This window comes from Carettochelys insculpta, chromosome 30 (genome assembly GCF_033958435.1).
Source record: "Carettochelys insculpta isolate YL-2023 chromosome 30, ASM3395843v1, whole genome shotgun sequence".
Classification (NCBI taxonomy): domain Eukaryota; kingdom Metazoa; phylum Chordata; order Testudines; family Carettochelyidae; genus Carettochelys; species Carettochelys insculpta.
In genome coordinates this window covers 12,422,200-12,438,072 of record NC_134166.1, presented here as the reverse complement: position 1 = coordinate 12,438,072, position 15,873 = coordinate 12,422,200, and the positions used below count along the sequence as shown (strand labels likewise).

Genomic DNA, 15,873 nt, shown 5'->3' with positions numbered 1-15,873 from the left:
AAGGCACTCTTGTGCCAGCTCCTGCCCCAGCTAAAATTAAGGCCCCATCGCGCCAGGTACTACAAGAAAAAGACCCTGCTCCACAGGTAATCAGACACCAACCCTGCCCCGCTGACAGCAGGCCCCCATTTCAGCCAGTCCCTGCCCCAAGGAGCTCACGGTCTAACCAGCCTGGGCTGCTAAAGAGAGGCCCATCCTCTCCCGCCCCACCGAGCAACGTGGCAGTTCCCCACAGGTAGGTCTCCAGGCCACCGGTGGGCAGAGGACACTGGCAGAGGGACGGGGAGCCGACGCAGCTGCTGTCACTATTTTATTCACCACCCCCTCCAAAGCAGAGGCCCCAGGTCCAGCAGCGAGCGCAGGGGTCGTGCCGGGAGGGCCCGACGGGGCAGCCCCTCCGGCCTCTCCAGGGGAAGCCACGCACCGTCTTTGGTACAATAAATTAAAGACAAACAGTACAGCACGAGCCACGGAGAGGGGGCGGCCGGCAGGCACGGCACCGCCCTGGCCACGCTGGGGCCACGTGGCCAACCCGGCTCGCTGCCACGCCAGTGCCTGGGCATCAGCCCACAGGGCTCATCCCTGGGGGTGCTCCCGCACACGCTGAAGTGGGGAGGTGGGGAGGGCAGGAAGGGCACAGGGCTCTCGCTGGAGGGGCGGGGGAGAGAGATCAGGGTGCTCCTTACCCCACAGCATGAGGGGGCCGGGGTCTATAAATATTGGCTAGGACCCTGCCGCCCAGAACAAGGGGTGATTTTAGCAGCAATTCCAGTTGGACAGTGGGGCGGGCAGCATGGCCGTCAGTCCGTGAAGCGCAGAAGGTCCCTCTGTCCGGCTGGCGACACCCCGCTCCCCCCTCCACCCGGGTGCCCACTTAGCCCAGGGAGCCAGTGTTAACAAGGAACCATTTACAGTAGGAACCACAGGGACATGGGGGGGCAGCGGCAGGTCGGGGAGGACAGGACACTGCCAGCTCCAGGAGACCACAGACTGGGGCTCTACTGGCTTAGCTGTGGGTCAGCAGAGTGGCGCCAGCTCTCTGGGACAGCAAGGGGCCGCAGTGGCTCAGAGGCGGGCGGGTGGGGACCGTGGGCGGTGCTGGCTCTGGGGCAGGACACAATGCCGTGAGTGCTGCCACGCCTGGGGGCGTGACGGGCAGGGCACTAACTCCAAGGCAGGAGGACCTGGCTCCCAGAGTGGAGTGGGGGGGCGGCGGGCGGCGCCAACTTCCGGGGCTGTGACGATCGGTGGGCACCGGGCCCGCCCCCGGCCAGGCAGCACATCCTAAGAGCGTTATGGCTTGAGGAGTCATCAAGAGCTGGCCGCTGTGCTCTGGGGGACGCACACACCCAGCATGGGCGCCGAGTCCTCGGGGTCTGCCCGGCTGCGCAGGTGGGGAGGGTAGGCCAACGGCAGCCCCCCCTCGCCTGCTCGCCCCCCCACCGCCGCTCTAGTCCGGAAGGCTGACGAGCCGAAGGGGGCGCAGTCCAGGTGCCGGGGGCCCGGGCCCAGCTCCATGCACTCGGGGCCGTGGGGCGAGAGGGGTGGGCGGTGGTAGTGGGTGCGCCCGGCCGGCTGGAAGAGCGGGTGCGGGGCTGCCCCGTGGAAGTGCGGAGCCGCCGGCTGGCTGGGCGTGGGCTTGTGAGGTAAGATCGGCGGGTAGCCGTCACTGGCCGGGGCCGGGACGTCCCCTCCAGCCCAGAGACGTGGCTGCTGCTGCTGCTGCTGCTGGGGAGGAGCCTGCAGAGAGAGAGACGTCAGCAGTGAGGGGAGGTGATACTCAGGACGCCAGCAATGCTGGGGGCGCTGCATCTCCCAGGCAGGGGGCGACGGGGGTCAAGAGGCCATAGGTAGGAGTTCTGCATCTCGCAGGGGGTGTGGACGGCAGGGGGACAAGGGGGCCGTACCTGGGGGCTCTCCATCTCGCAGGGGGTGTGGGCGGCGGTGGGACAAGGGGGCCGTACCTGGGGGCTCTGCATCTCGCAGGGGGTGTGGGCGGCAGTGGGACAAGGGGGCCGTACCTGGGGGCTCTCCATCTCGCAGGGGGTGTGGGCGGCGGTGGGACAAGGGGGCCGTACCTGGGGGCTCTGCATCTCGCAGGGGGTGTGGGCGGCGGTGGGACAAGGGGGCCGTACCTGGGGGCTCTCCATCTCGCAGGGGGTGTGGGCGGCAGTGGGACAAGGGGGCCGTACCTGGGGGCTCTCCATCTCGCAGGGGGTGTGGGCGGCGGTGGGACAAGGGGGCCGTACCTGGGGGCTCTGCATCTCACAGTCGGTGTGGGCGGCGACCGTGCTGGCGTAGTAGCGGTTGCTATAGCGGTAGCTGCGGTTGTCATTGGAAGAGCCGCTGGATCCGCCTGCCGCGGGGAAGAGGCTATCAGTACGGGTCAGTGCAGGTGCCATAGCTCAGCCCCACAGAAGGACTGCAGGACATGGGGCAGTGCAGGGCATGAGCTGGACCTGGCAGGGCGGAGGGGTCGGGATCATTCCAGGGTGGGGCAGGAGATGAGGGTCACAGCTGAGCCGGAGCCAGATCAGGGGCCCAACATGAGGGCTCCAAGCCAGGGCACTGGGGCCACAGCCAAGCGGGAGACGGAGCTGGTGGGTGGGTGGCCAGGGCTGAGCGGGAGACGGAGCTGGTGGGTGGGTGGCCAGGGCTGAGCGGGAGACGGAGCTGGTGGGTGGGTGGCCAGGGCTGAGCGGGAGACCGAGCTGGGAAGGGAATGGGGCAGGGCAGGGCCAGGCCATACCCGAGCTAGAGACAGAGCTGGTGGTGCTGGTGCTGTGGCTGTGCTCCATGGCCGGGCTGGTGGAGTTGCTGTTGCTGGTGTTGGTGCCCTCGTCGCTGGTCTTCTTGAAGAAGTTGTGCTGCAGGGCGTAGAAGGGCGTGATGCGGCTGCGCGGCTCGTAGTCCAGCATGCGCAGCACCAGGTCCTTGAACTTCAGGTAGTCGGAGGGCGAGTGGCCCTGCTCGCCCGCCCGGCGTCCCCCGGGGCCCCCGCTCTCCACCCCCAGCACCTCGTGCAGCCGCCGTGTGCCCGGCACCTTGTACTCCTGCAAGGGAAACACAGTCAGCAGGGGGGCCTGGCAGGGGCCCTAGCGGGAGCAGAGACACACCAGTCCCAGCAAGGCAGTGGGGAGCACAGACACCACAAGGGACGGGAAATGGACACGGGGACCCCAGCAGGCAAGGAAGTGGCCTGGGGATCCCGGCAGTGCAGGTACTGGAGATGGGGGCGCAATGAAGGAGATGCGGGGATCCCAGCAGGGCAGGGATTGTGGGGAGCATGCAGGAGACATGGGGATCCTGGCAGGGGACCAAGCAAGGTGGGGATGAGGGGGGGCAGTAGATCCTCCAGGATCCCAGCACCTTGGGGGCCGTGGGAATCTCAGCTGCCGGAGGGCTAGGGAGCAGCGCAGACCACAGGGCAGCTCGCGGGGTGGGGTCAGCGGGGGGGCTCAGGGATGGGCCTGGCACTGGGGCCAGCCTGGGGAGAACAGGGTCCCGCCGGGGAGGGACAGGCTCAGCAGAGCGGGACTGAGTACAAGACCCCACGTTACCTTTTTGACCTCCTTGTTCTTCTTGAGGGCCCAGCCCCCCTCAGGCAGCTTGTCAAAGTACTTCCGGGCCTTGGGCGCCTGCTCCAGCATGTGGGGGGGTGGCAGCCCCAGCACCTCCACGATCCGGTTCATCTGGTCTGCCTGCGGGTGGGGGGGGGGACGCGTCGTGAGGCGCCCAGGCCAGCCTGGGACCCACCCCCCCAGCTCTGCCATGGGTGCAGCCACGCCCCCAGCAGGGGGTCACGTCCTGACTGACAGCAAGCAGGAATTTTCCAGAGTGGAAACATGCTTCCCTCAGACCCTTTCCGGTGGGGAGGTAGCAAGGCAGCCAAGCGGGACACCCTGGGGCCGATTCCACCCCCTCAAAACAGTGCAGCTTGTTGAAGGAAGCCAAGTACACTTCGCTTTGAATGTTCATTGTTAAAACTCAGGTGCCTCAAGGGAAGTGTAGTTCTTGTCCCCAGGTTCCCATCCTCCCCTCTGAGGCATGCCTTTGTTGGACTACATCTCCCATGATGTACCATGGCACCCCCACTCACCCGCTAAACAAGCAAAGTGCATCATGGGAGACAGAGTTTATCAGGGCCCCCACTCTACTCTTAGTTGAGCTCCCCGGCTGGACTACATCTCCCATGATGCTCCCCCCCATATGAAGTTTATCAAGAGGGTCACATTATTGTGGTGCATGATGGGAGATGTAGTCCAGTCAGTAAACTCGGCCCAAGGAACCTAAACCAAAATTCCCATGATGCACCATAGTCCTCATCGACTGGGACTGTTCCCCGCTCCCACCCAGAGAATAGTTGTCACCCCCCATCTCTGCTCATGAGCACTGCCCCAGCATCAATTCCCCCCTCTATCCCTCACCTCATTGGAGCCACTGAAGAGTGGCTCCCCCGTGTGCATCTCCACCAGGATGCAGCCCAGAGACCACATGTCGATGGCCAGGTCGTACGGCATGCCCAGCAGCACCTCCGGCGAGCGGTAGAAGCGGCTCTGGATGTACTGGTAGATCTGTGGGGATGAGGCAGCGCTGTGAGCCCCTGAGGAGCTGGGAGAAAGCCTACGTGGGGGCACAGCCTGGCCAGACTCTCAGGCCTTGCTGGGGATGGAACCCAGGAAGCCCAGATCCCAGCTCTGCTCTGCTCTAACTAGACACCACCCTCTTCCCAGAGCCGAGGCAGACGTGTCCTGGCTCCCAGGTTCCCTGCCGTAACCACTAAATAAGGGCAGCACAGATCTGGCTGTTGGGCCACGGGACTATGTCTCTCCTATGTGTATTTCCTCCTGCTTCCAGCCCAAAGTGGGGCTAGGGGGCAGGTGAGGCAGGGTTCACCACACTCCCTGCTGGCAGAAAGTGCTGACGTCAACCATCTGGAGGGTGTTGCACGTGAGCAGGGGATGTACAGGTAGGGGAGGGGGACACGGTTCAGGGGCATGGCTGTGGATCAGAGAGAAGCCATGGCTCAGAGGCGGGACAGCACATGGACCCATTGGTCCAGCCGGCAGGAGCTACCAAAGTCAACCACCTTGATGGCGCAGCGTGCAGTTTTGCGGGAGAGGGGTCAGGAGCGAGGTGATTACTGGGGATGGGGCTATGCGTGGGAATGGGGCTGGGCTGGAGGTGAGGCCAGCATGCTCAGCCACTGGCCCAGCTGTCAGGAGCAACTGAAGTGGGCAATCTTGAAGGTACAGTGCTTGAGGCTACAGGGCAGGGCCACGGCTTGAGGGCGGGGCCGGCACACACACCCGCTGGCCCAGCTGGCAGGAGCTGCCGAAGTCGACGATCTTGATGGCGCTGCGCTTGGGGTTGCAGAGCAGGATGTTCTCGGGCTTGAGGTCGCAGTGGATGATGCTGAGCTCGGGCGTGGCCAGGAAGAGCAGCGCCGTGCACAGCTGCTGGGCGAACTTGCGGGTGAGGTTGAGCGAGACGCCCCGGAAGTTAGTGTTGCGCAGCAAGTCGTACAGGTTGTAGGAGAGCAGCTCGAACACCAGGCACAGGTGGCTCCGGAACATGAAGTGGCGCTTCAGGTGCACTGGGGGGAGAGGGGGGAGAGTCTGAGTGACAGCTGCGGGGGAGCTTCCCCCACATCAGGGCAAGAACAGTCCTTGATACAACCTCTCCAGCCACACACATCTGTCCCGGCCCTCCAACGTCCCCCCATTCCTCAACACACAGCCCAGCCCAGATGTATTACTCCCTGTCTGCCAAGAAATGCCCCCGCCCTGGCCTCCCACCTCCTCCTGACATACACCCAGCCCCAGTGTCCTCCCCATGGCCCCTGCCCCCAGAAGCCCTGCACTCCCCAACACACACCTCAGCTCACCCTCGTGTGCCCTACTCCCTGGCAAGCCCCTCATGGCTTAACCCTGGGGTCAGCACCCCCCCCACACGTACCAAGAGTGGCACACGAGGTGACAGCTCAGCCCCACCCCTCCTTCCCCCCAGGCAGCAAGGGCACAGTGACTCACAGGCACTGCTCTGCTCCAGCAGGCGCACACTGGGGCGAGCAGAGCCGCCGGGGCCAAGGCAGCGACGTGTGACCCTCGCCCGTGAGGAGTGGGGTGGGTGGGACAGGCCGCAGGGAGCGCGGGCTGGGCCCTTCTGGCCAAAGCTGGGGTGAGGGTGGAGCTGTTGCCCCTGCTGTACATGCCACCCCCTCTCCCCCGCCATCTGTGCTCCTCCACTCTGGGGAAGGGGACTGATCCCCCTTCTGTGGGGACGGGGACTGAGTCTCTCTGCCCCGCTCCCTCGTCTGCCTTTGCCCACTCCATGGGACGGGGGGCTGAGCCTGCTTGTTTTCCATTCCTGCCGTCTCGCGAGGCTGAAGCTCAGCGGGTGAGGCCAGCATGCTCAGCCACTAGCCCAGCCGTCAGGAGTGGCTGAAGTGGACAGTTTTGAAGGTACGGTGCTTGAGGCTATGCAGCAGGGAATGTGGCTAGGGGCAGAGCCACGGTTTGGTGGCAGGGCCATATCTTGGAGGCAGGGCTGCCCCATTCCTCCCACTCACCCCGCCTGAACCCAGCAGCCACCAGCCCCACTTCTGCATGCCAGGGCTCTCCCTCCTGCCACCAGCCACAGCTAAGTGGCAAAGCTCTGCACCCTCACTTCCTTATTAGGGACGCTGTGGGAAGTTGGACTATTAGTGATTTTAAAAAGCGTCACTGGCACATGGGCCGTACAGAGCTCAAAAGGCCGAATTTCGGCACCCTGCCTTGGAAAGGTTGCTGACCCTTGGCTTAATGTATGTCTCAGTTGCTCCACGCACACCCAACCCCCCAACATTTGTATCCCCGATATACCCCCCATTTCCCAATGTATAACCCAGCCCCCAATACACCCCGCCAACTCCAACCTATGTCCCGGATCCCAGGTACATGCTGTGCCCCCCGTTCCTTGACGTACACCCCAGCCCTGCTCCCCAGCGTACGCCCTTCTCCCGACATCCCATCCATTCCCTGGCAGACGACCCTGCTCCCCGACACCCCAAACCCTCACCCCCACACACACACCCCGTTCCTCCAGCCTCCACAGCTGCTTCCCTACTCACCGATATAGTACTTCATCTCTGTGTCATGCTGGTTCATGAGCTCCAGCAGCCGCAGCTCGATCTGGGCCTGGTTCAGAAACGCCTTTTTGTTCTTGATGATCTTAATGGCCACCCACTCCTGGTCGTGGTGGTCGTAGGCCTTCACCACCTGGGGGGGCACAGTCAGGGGGACAGAGGTGAGGCCTGGCCCAGTGATGAGGGTGAATGTGACAGTGGCAGGTACCTCCTGCCCGTGTGAAGGAGGCCTTGACAAGCAGGAAGCTGATTCTGTAGCAGGGCACAGTGACGGGCTACGGGGTACAGTGGAAATTCATTGGGGCCAGGGGCTGACCTGGCCGAAGAAGCCCTTGCGAATGAGCGAGTCGATCTCATAGCAGGAGGTTAGGGATGGGGGGGCAGTCTGGGGTACAGGGTGGGGGCTGACCTGGCCAAAGGAGCCCTTGCCGATGAGCGAGTCGATCTCGTAGCGCTCTAGCCAGCGCTCCCCACTCTTGACGATGTAGTCGTAGTTGTCGTCGTCGTAGCCCTCGTTGTACACCTTGCGCTCCTTCTTGGTGCTTGAGTCCTCGGGGGGCACCTGCTGCGCCCGCCGCTTCTTCTTGGCGTAGTAAACCTTGGGGTGGGGCGGGGGGGACGACACAGAGTCAGCAGCGGCCTGTCGGCATCCCAGGCCTGAGCGTACCTCTGAATCCCTGGGGAAGCCTGCATGCCCCCCAGGCCAGTGAGCCGGCCCATACCAACCCCAGGGAACCTGCATCCGAGGATGGTGAGCTGGCCCGTACCAACCCCTGGGAGCTGGTGCTGCAGCTGGGGGGCCCTGCTCCAGGAAACCAGCCTCCCATCTTTGCTCCTTCCCAGTACTCCAGGCCAGCCCCCAATCTGCACATTGCCAGGGTGGCTCAGGGGAGGGCGAGACGCTGCCCCAGGAGCTCACCTCATTGATGTGCTTGTAGGTTTTGATGAGGTCGACAGAGAGCTTGCGCAGCGGCGCCGTGGCCGAGTCGCGGAAGGTCAGGGGGATTCGCCTCTGCAGGACACTCAGGTCTGGCAGGATCTGCAGAGACACAGACGGGTGGACAAAGTGAGGGCGGTGCCCCCGGTACGCCCTCTGCCCTCCCTCCTTACCAGCTAACCCTGCCCAGCACCGGGCCTTCCCACGACACCAGCCAGGCTGTGCCAGGGTAGCAGGACCCTGGCTCTGGCCTTAACCCTGTCTGCCAGACCTATTCCCGCTGCCTGGAGGAGCTCCAGCCTCTTCCATGACTCGCAGGCTGTTCCTCTGTTCGGTGGGGAGGGTCAGCCCAGGTCCTGCACATGTGGAATCCCTCCTGCTGGAGCTGCCCATCCCACAGCCTCCTGATCCCTCCAGTGCCCAGGTGGGAAGAGTCGGTACCTGCGGGTGATCAGCCATGGACTGGATGCTGGAGAAGGGGGCATGACCGTGCTGGCTCGACATGTTTGGCTCAGTGGGAAGAGAGAGGCCCAGAGAGGCAGGCTGGCTGGCGGGCGGCAGCGGGCATCCTGCGCTGCTGCTGCTGCTGCCACCTGTGGAGCAGAGAGGGGTGGTGGGTCAGGGGAGCACTCGGCCTGGCAGCCACCTCCGTGATCCTGGCTGCCCTCCCGACAGGATCCTCGTACACCTGCCTCTCCCACTGCATACGGCTGTCCCCAGCTCAGGACCCGCTCCCGCCACAGCCCAGCAGCCAGTCTGGATGCCGGTCCGCTCCCCCACCCGTCCACTCTATTAACAGCTACACACCAGCTAGCTGCACATCGGCTCACTCGCATCTGGAGTGAAAGGCCACGGCAGAGCAGAGCCAGGATCCACTTCGCCCAAAATCACAGCACCCCCGGGGCAGGTGCAAGGCCTGGGATTTGCCGAGACCCAGACCCTGGGCCCAGCTGGGGTCAAGGGCTGCAGAACCTGAAACCCACAGCATGGATCCGGTTCCGTTCGGAACCAGCCTGAAGCTCTGTTGGGTTTTTTTGCCAAATGACCCAAATTCACTTCAAAGGAGAATTTGGTGGCCCCCAAACGAAGCTCACCTGGATGCCTTTCGTTTCCAGTAGGCTTCCTGCCTGGGCTTCATTTTTAAAAGGGAGTTCGATTCCAACCAGATCAAATCTGGAGGGCTAGCAGGGGCCCCAGACCTTGAACAGATCAATCCAGGTCTCTGAGCAGAGAGCAGGGCTGGGGCACTATTCTCTGTACCAGCTGAGGCATCATGGCCAGGGTCCCGCAAGCCTGGAACGGGCCCCACAACCTGCTGAGCACTGCCAGGATCAAGGCCCTGTGATTGGGTTCTGAGCAGCTGGCGCACCAGAATCAGGGCCCTACAGCCAGTCCAGCCACCGGCCCAGGTGCTCACACGAAGGGATCGGGGCCTGCGACTGGCCCGGCCACCAGCCCAGGCGCTCACACACAAGGGTCAGGCCCTGTGACCGACCAAGCCACCAGCCCAGGTGCTCAATGCAGGGATCGGGGCCTGTAACCAGCCCAGCCACCACTCCAGGTGCTCACACACAAGGATCAGGCCCTGTGACTGACCCGGCCACCAGCCCAGGTGCTCAACGCAGGGATCGGGGCTGGTGACCTGCACTGGCCCAGTGCCAGCCGAGGAGCTGGCATGCCAGGCCTGGGGAGGGGCCCTACAGCCCACTCCCATCTGTGGCTGAGCACCACCAGACAGACAGGCGGGAGAAGGGGTGGGGCCTCAGGCAGCACAACTGCTGGGGTTATTTTTAACCCCCTGGGAGCAAGGCAATCCTGGCAGCTGCTTGCGGCAGCAGAGGGGGAATAGAGCCAATTGCTATGGAGAGAGGGAGCCCCAGGCTCTGGGATCCCAGTGGATACACACAGCGCAGAGGCAGGGGGCATCAGGGTCCCCAGCTCTGGGAGCCCCCCCCACACACACATTCAAAGTGCAGGGACAGGGTGCCAGCCTGCCAGGGCCCCCAGCTCTGTAACCCCCACAGAGAGACAGCCTAGAGGCAAGGGGCCAGGGCATGTCCATGCTCCCAGTTCAAGGATAACCCCCCAAACACACAGCACAGAGTTAAAGTGTGCGAGTCCATGACTCTGGAATTCCACCCCCACACAGCCTAGGGGCAGGGTGCCAGGGTATGTCCAGGCCCCCACACAGCCCAGGGCAAGCAGCCAGGGCATGTCTGGGAAGCCCCTGGCTCTGGGAGCTGCCCCTCCCCACGTACACACAGCACAGGGGCAGGATGTGTCAGGCCTTCAGCTCTGGAATCCCCCAACACACAGGACAGACAAGGCCATCTCCACCCTAACCCTTCTCTACTGGGCTCTCCCCTTCCTCTCCGCCAGCCTCTGCATCCCAAGATATGTCTTGAGGCCACTCTGCAGCCCATGAGAGAAGTGCCCCACGACACACCTGCCCCACTCCACCAGCTCTGCAGCCCAGAGCCCACTTCCCCACCAGACCCGTGGCCAAAAAAAGCCATAAGTAGAAACATACAAGCAGCTACAGGGGGTCAGCCCCAAGAGCCATCTACCAGGCACCCCGTCTCTGGCAGCACCAGATGATTCAGAGGAAAGTGCAAGACCCCTGTGCCCATAACAGCTCTCATCCTGGTCTCCTCCTAGTCTCTGAAGCTGCAGATTTCAGGTTCCCTGCCCTGGTACTGTGATGTTCTCTCTACCCATTCCTGTTGGCCCTAGAAATGCCCATTCCCTCGTCACACCTCGCTGAGCTCTTCCGCTCATCATAAGACAAGAGCAGCCACACTGGGTCAGACTAAAGACCCATCTAGCCCAGGATCCTGTCTTCCAACAGTGGCCAATGCCAGGAGCCCCGGAGGGAGTGAACAGAACAGGAAATCATCATCAGTCCTGGCAGGCTGATTCCCACCTCCTAGCGAACAGAGCCTAGGGATGCTTCAGAGCAGTCAGGGGCAACCTAGGCTAGTGAATGGGCCGTATAAGTGACCCTCCTTCCTCTCAGGGGCCTGCAAGATTGTTATAACCAAGACAGGCTCCTGGGATCAAGCAGCATTACTAACTGCACTCGCGCACCCAGAACTTGTGGGTTGTGCCGACTGAACCACACCAGCACTCTGAATAGACACACAATGTTGTGTGCAATCAACACGCACCTCACGTCACGTGCCCTGGCTTCACATGCATGTCACTTCAGTGATACTGGTAGAAAACACTAAGAGGATGAAAAGCAGCAGAATCTGGCAACCCTATGCATGGGAAATGGCAAACAAGACGTCTCCTGGGCCACACACAGAACCCTGCTAGGCCCCATCCTATCTGCGAGCTGCAGACCTCACACCACTGCTTCAGAGCATGGTTTTGCATCCTGTCCATCCTGGCTCATTGCCATCAATGGACCAGTCCTCCAGGAACTTATCCAGGTCTCTTGTAAGCCCTGTTACAGTCCTGGCCTTCATACCATCCCCTGGCAGAGAGTTCCACAGGTTAACTGCGTACTGTGAGACAAATCCCTTCCTTTCATTTGTTTGAAACCGGCCGCCTGCTCATTTCAGTGGGCCACCTCTAGCTCCTGTGATGAAAAGAGGTCAATAACATTTCCTTATTCGCCCCCTCCACGCCGGTCACGATTTCGCAGACTTGGTTCATATCCCCTGTGAGTTCTCCCTTCATCACCGTTCAGCGGCCGGCAATTCCACAGGCCAGTCACACAGCTGATGACAAAGTCTTTCCTCAGATGGGGCTGCAGGTTCCCCATCTTTCAAATTCATCACAGGCCCCCTTGTGTGTGCTGCAAGGCTGAGAGGACAGACGCTCCCAAGCCGCCTCCTCAGTTCCAGTGGTCACTCTACGGAGCTCGCCAGTGACCATCCCTCTCTCTCTACACTTTTACCAGGCTCATCACTTCTCTGCTCCACCCCCTCAGTTCTGCAGCAGCCTTTCAGAGCCGGAGCGCCCACACATGCGCTCACTATTCCAGGTGAGGCGGCACTTCTCCTCTCTGAAGAGGGGCCACAGACACACCTCACCCTCACCGAATGCCGCTGCGCTCAGCCCTTATGTGCCCGGATGTGACAGGGGCTTTCCCTGCTGTGGCTGTGCGCCGGGCAGCCCTCAGCACCAAGCCGCTGGCCACACCATGCAGATGGCCTTGCTGAGTACTTGCAGGCAGTTTCCACGCCTGTCCCATTTCAGTTTTTCCCCTCTTGGGCACATTACTTTGCATCCAGCAAACCCGACTTCCATCTGCTCCCGAGCTCCCCTTTCCCCCAGCGCCGTCAGCTCCCGCTCCCTGGTCTTCCGTTAGCACCAACACCGAGCCAGCAGCACATTTCATCACTTGCCTGCTCACCCCCACATCCAGACCAATCAGAGACAAGTCCACAACACAAGGCTGGCGGGGGGAACCTCAAGGCCACCTTTTCACACACCCCTGCTCTCCCAGCCACCTCGGCCCCTGCACCCCCAACCCCTACACACAAACCCTGACCCCCACACCCGCACCCCGCAGGGAAGAGGCAGGCACCAGCGATCTCCTCCTGCCCAGAGCCAGGGCCCACCTGTGGATGATTGCCTGTGGCAGTGGGAAGATGGCAAGTAACAGGCAGGCTCCCTCCTGCCCCAGTCGGTCTGCAGCACCAGCAGCATGGCAGGAGGCGGTGGCACCTCAATGCTGGAAGGTATCACCATGGGGGAGCGTCCAGTGGCCCCCGGTGTGGGCAGCTGCTCCTGGCCCGTAGCCTGCGGAAGCGTGGGAGCGAGCGGAGGGTGCTAGCCCCGGCTCCCTGGCCCTCCCGGGAAGCTGTCCTCGCGGCGTGCAGGCGAGACCGGAGGTCGGGGAAGGACGGCGGGGAAGGGGGGCTGGAATCAAGGCAGCTGTTTGAACAAAATGGCAAAGAGGAAACTGACGAGATGAACAGCTGAGCGATGGCCCCAGAGCAAGCTGGACAGGAGTGCGACCAATTGAGCAACCCAGCCTGCCTTGCAAGGGCTGGACTGGGCTGCCACTCACTGGGAACCCACCCACCAGGTGGGGCCACAGCCAGGCTCCTGGCAGCCCCCGACCACCCACGCACTGCCTCCTAGCCCGCCCCCGCTCTGAAGGAAATCCAGCCGCATGTGGCAGTCTGCTTCCCACCAAGCGCGAGCCCCTTGCAAAGACACCCAGAGCCAAAGAAGAATCTGCTGTCGCCAGCTGAGGCCCCCTCAGAGGCTTGGCAGCCCAAAGCGAGCGCAATGATCCATCCTGTTAAGTAACACAGACCAAAGAACCTTCCACAGAGATCCCTACATTCAGCCTACAGCTTCTGGCTGAGCTACAGTGGAAGAGCACCTTACTTGAACCGTTCACTCGTGACCCTAACAATGACAGAAAAAAATCCAGCAACGCTGCTAACAATCTGAGAGACGCAGAGGATGCAGCTACTTAATGAATGCTCTCTGAGTTGCAGGGAGGCTGCCTATGGAGCAAAGACGCACCACAGAGATAAAAGAGGGGTGGGAAAAAGTCCCAAGAGATCCAAACAAAGGAATCAAGCGCAGGTGACTTTGTCTAAGCAGCAGCTCCTAACCAGTTTTGGTCCTAGCACCACCAGAATCCATCATCTGCAGCTGCTGCCAGTCAAGACATCTCATGTCATAAAACCACCAGCACACTCTACAGAGCCGGGCAGCACTCGGGAGGAGATGCAGAGAGGCAAGGGCCCAGCCTCAGCAGGTTTGTTACCCTGAGAGGCAGCAGCAGGTGGGCCCCATGCTACTTTTGGTTGGACCAGCAGGAGGAACAGCATGTAGGCACATTGCAATGGCATTGGGGTCTGGGGAACACCAGCACCCCTACGTGGCAGCTAGAGCATCCCCCTCTCCACACGCCTCCTGGCCAAAGCTGCAGCCCCAGGGTCTGGCAGAGCTGCTGGCTTGGGATGGTGTTACTAGCGTACCACCACCCCCCTTCCCTGGGAACGGCTGGATACAAACCTACTGAGCCTGTCAGGGCTAGCAACTGGCTGTCCCGATGCGCTGCAAGCGGGTGGCAAGGCTGCTTCCCGTGGACCTGGAACCTCCCGGATTCACTGTGGGGAAGTAGGAGGTGTGTCATCCTGGCTGGTGCTAAGTACCTTGAGGGTGGAACTCAGAGCACAGGGAAGCACACGCACCGCTGGCTGCCTGCAATCCTGACAGCAAGCATCTCGTTCCGTACAGCACCTAGCACAAAGGGCTCCTAGATGCTGTGGTCAGAGACACCTAACGACGCACAGCACCGAGCACAAAAGGGGCCTAGGTGCCACGGTAATGCAGACAATGAGTAACGCACAGCACACAGCGTAATGGAGTCCTGGTGCTTCCAGGTGCTACTGTAATATACACAATAATTAATTACGTGCTGTACCATTTGCAGTGGCAACCCCATCTCCAAAAGGGGCTCTCAGACACCACCATAATACACCTAATAATGCACAGCATAACACACAATACAGCCCGGGCCTGAGGCTGCAGATCCACAACATTATGGTAATATCAGTCACAGATCACAACCCACGGGGAGCTGAAGGGTGGGACCCAGCACCCCGCACGACTCCACAGCAACAGTACACAGGACCCACTGCTCAGCAGAGGCCATACCTCTGCAAAGCCAACACTTCCACCCTGGCTGGATCAGGTGCCTGGGGCTGAAAACAACAGGTGAAAACAATAAGTTTGCAGTAACTGGGAATCAACCAGAGCCCCACTGCAAACCTGTTTAGACTCTCCAGCTTACAAGGTCAAACCGCTGGGAGGGCAACAGCAACAAGGACAGAACCTAGCACCCCTCCATCCAAATGCATGAGCCCCAGCTGTCAGCTCACAGACAGCAGCACCAACACACATTAGTCAATCACCTCTAGAGGGCGCTAATGCCACAGCTAGTGGGGAGGCAGTGTCACCTAGCGGAGAGAGCACTGGCCTGGGAGATCTGGATTCTATTCCCCGCTCTGCTACAGCGTGCGCCTCAGTTTCCCTGACAAATGGAGAATGACAATTAGCGCTTGGTGGGAACTGGTTTTCCCATCCCAAGAAAATGTTGGGTTTTTGGGAATGGGAATTTCGTTCAAACCGTCCCTCTCCTTTGAGAGCTCCAATTTGCCCAATCCACATTTTTGGACAACAAAATGTTTGTTCAAAAAATTCCTGACCAGCTCTAAGAATTGCACGGACCCACCTTTGTACAGGGCATTACAAGGTCCAATGGGGGCAACCAGACCTGTCTACCTCACCTCCGCTGTTGCACGAAGACAACAGCCAAAATTAGAGCCAAGTATTACAGCTCTCAAGAGACTCAACTTCTGCATGCCACACTGGCAGAGAACAGGAGAGGCTGAGGTACACTAACGTCTGAGGTCCCTGCTCTGACCTGCTGTATCTAAGACACCACAGGCATCTGTCACACACTGCACAGCATTGGTGAGGCCTCACCTGAAGGTCTGGGTACCACACGTTACAAAAACTGAGATAAACTAGAGAGAGTCCAGAGAAGAGCAACAAAAATGATGACCAGTTAGAAAATCTGACCTATGGGAGACCCTGGGCATGTTTTGCCTTGAAAGCCAACACCTGAGCAAGGACCTAAGAACAGTCTTCAAAGCTGGGTAGGGCTGTTCTAAAGAGGACAAGGAAGGATTGTTCTATGTGCACTGGAGGTAGGACAAGCAGGAATGGCCTTCATCTGAAGCAAGGAAGATTGAGGTTCAGCAACATCTTTATCATCATCATCCACCCTGGGCTCAGTGCCTGTTGTTGTGTGATACCTCTCTCACTGTTT

The 15,873-nt window shown here is 61.0% G+C and overlaps 1 protein-coding gene across 2 annotated transcripts in view; it reads right to left on the bottom strand.

Moving 5' to 3' along the window:
* Positions 1–301: 301 nt before the first annotated feature.
* The window catches only part of LOC142003573 (dual specificity tyrosine-phosphorylation-regulated kinase 1B-like), a 30,444-nt gene continuing 14,872 nt past the window's right edge, over positions 302–15,873 (bottom strand). The window contains exons 1-11 of one of the 2 annotated variants that reach the window (XM_074980635.1): positions 12,635–12,970; positions 8,505–8,656; positions 8,046–8,165; positions 7,536–7,724; positions 7,112–7,259; positions 5,310–5,596; positions 4,428–4,574; positions 3,561–3,701; positions 2,750–3,053; positions 2,250–2,356; positions 302–1,740 (exon numbers count right to left, since the gene is read on the bottom strand). In XM_074980635.1, coding sequence (XP_074836736.1) covers positions 1,312–1,740; positions 2,250–2,356; positions 2,750–3,053; positions 3,561–3,701; positions 4,428–4,574; positions 5,310–5,596; positions 7,112–7,259; positions 7,536–7,724; positions 8,046–8,165; positions 8,505–8,656; positions 12,635–12,764 — 2,154 coding nt within the window. In that variant the 5' untranslated portion in view covers positions 12,765–12,970 and the 3' untranslated portion in view covers positions 302–1,311. Of the gene's footprint in view, positions 1,741–2,249; positions 2,357–2,749; positions 3,054–3,560; positions 3,702–4,427; positions 4,575–5,309; positions 5,597–7,111; positions 7,260–7,535; positions 7,725–8,045; positions 8,166–8,504; positions 8,657–12,634; positions 12,971–15,873 lie in introns of those variants that run through there. The other variant, XM_074980634.1, reaches the window with a different exon arrangement.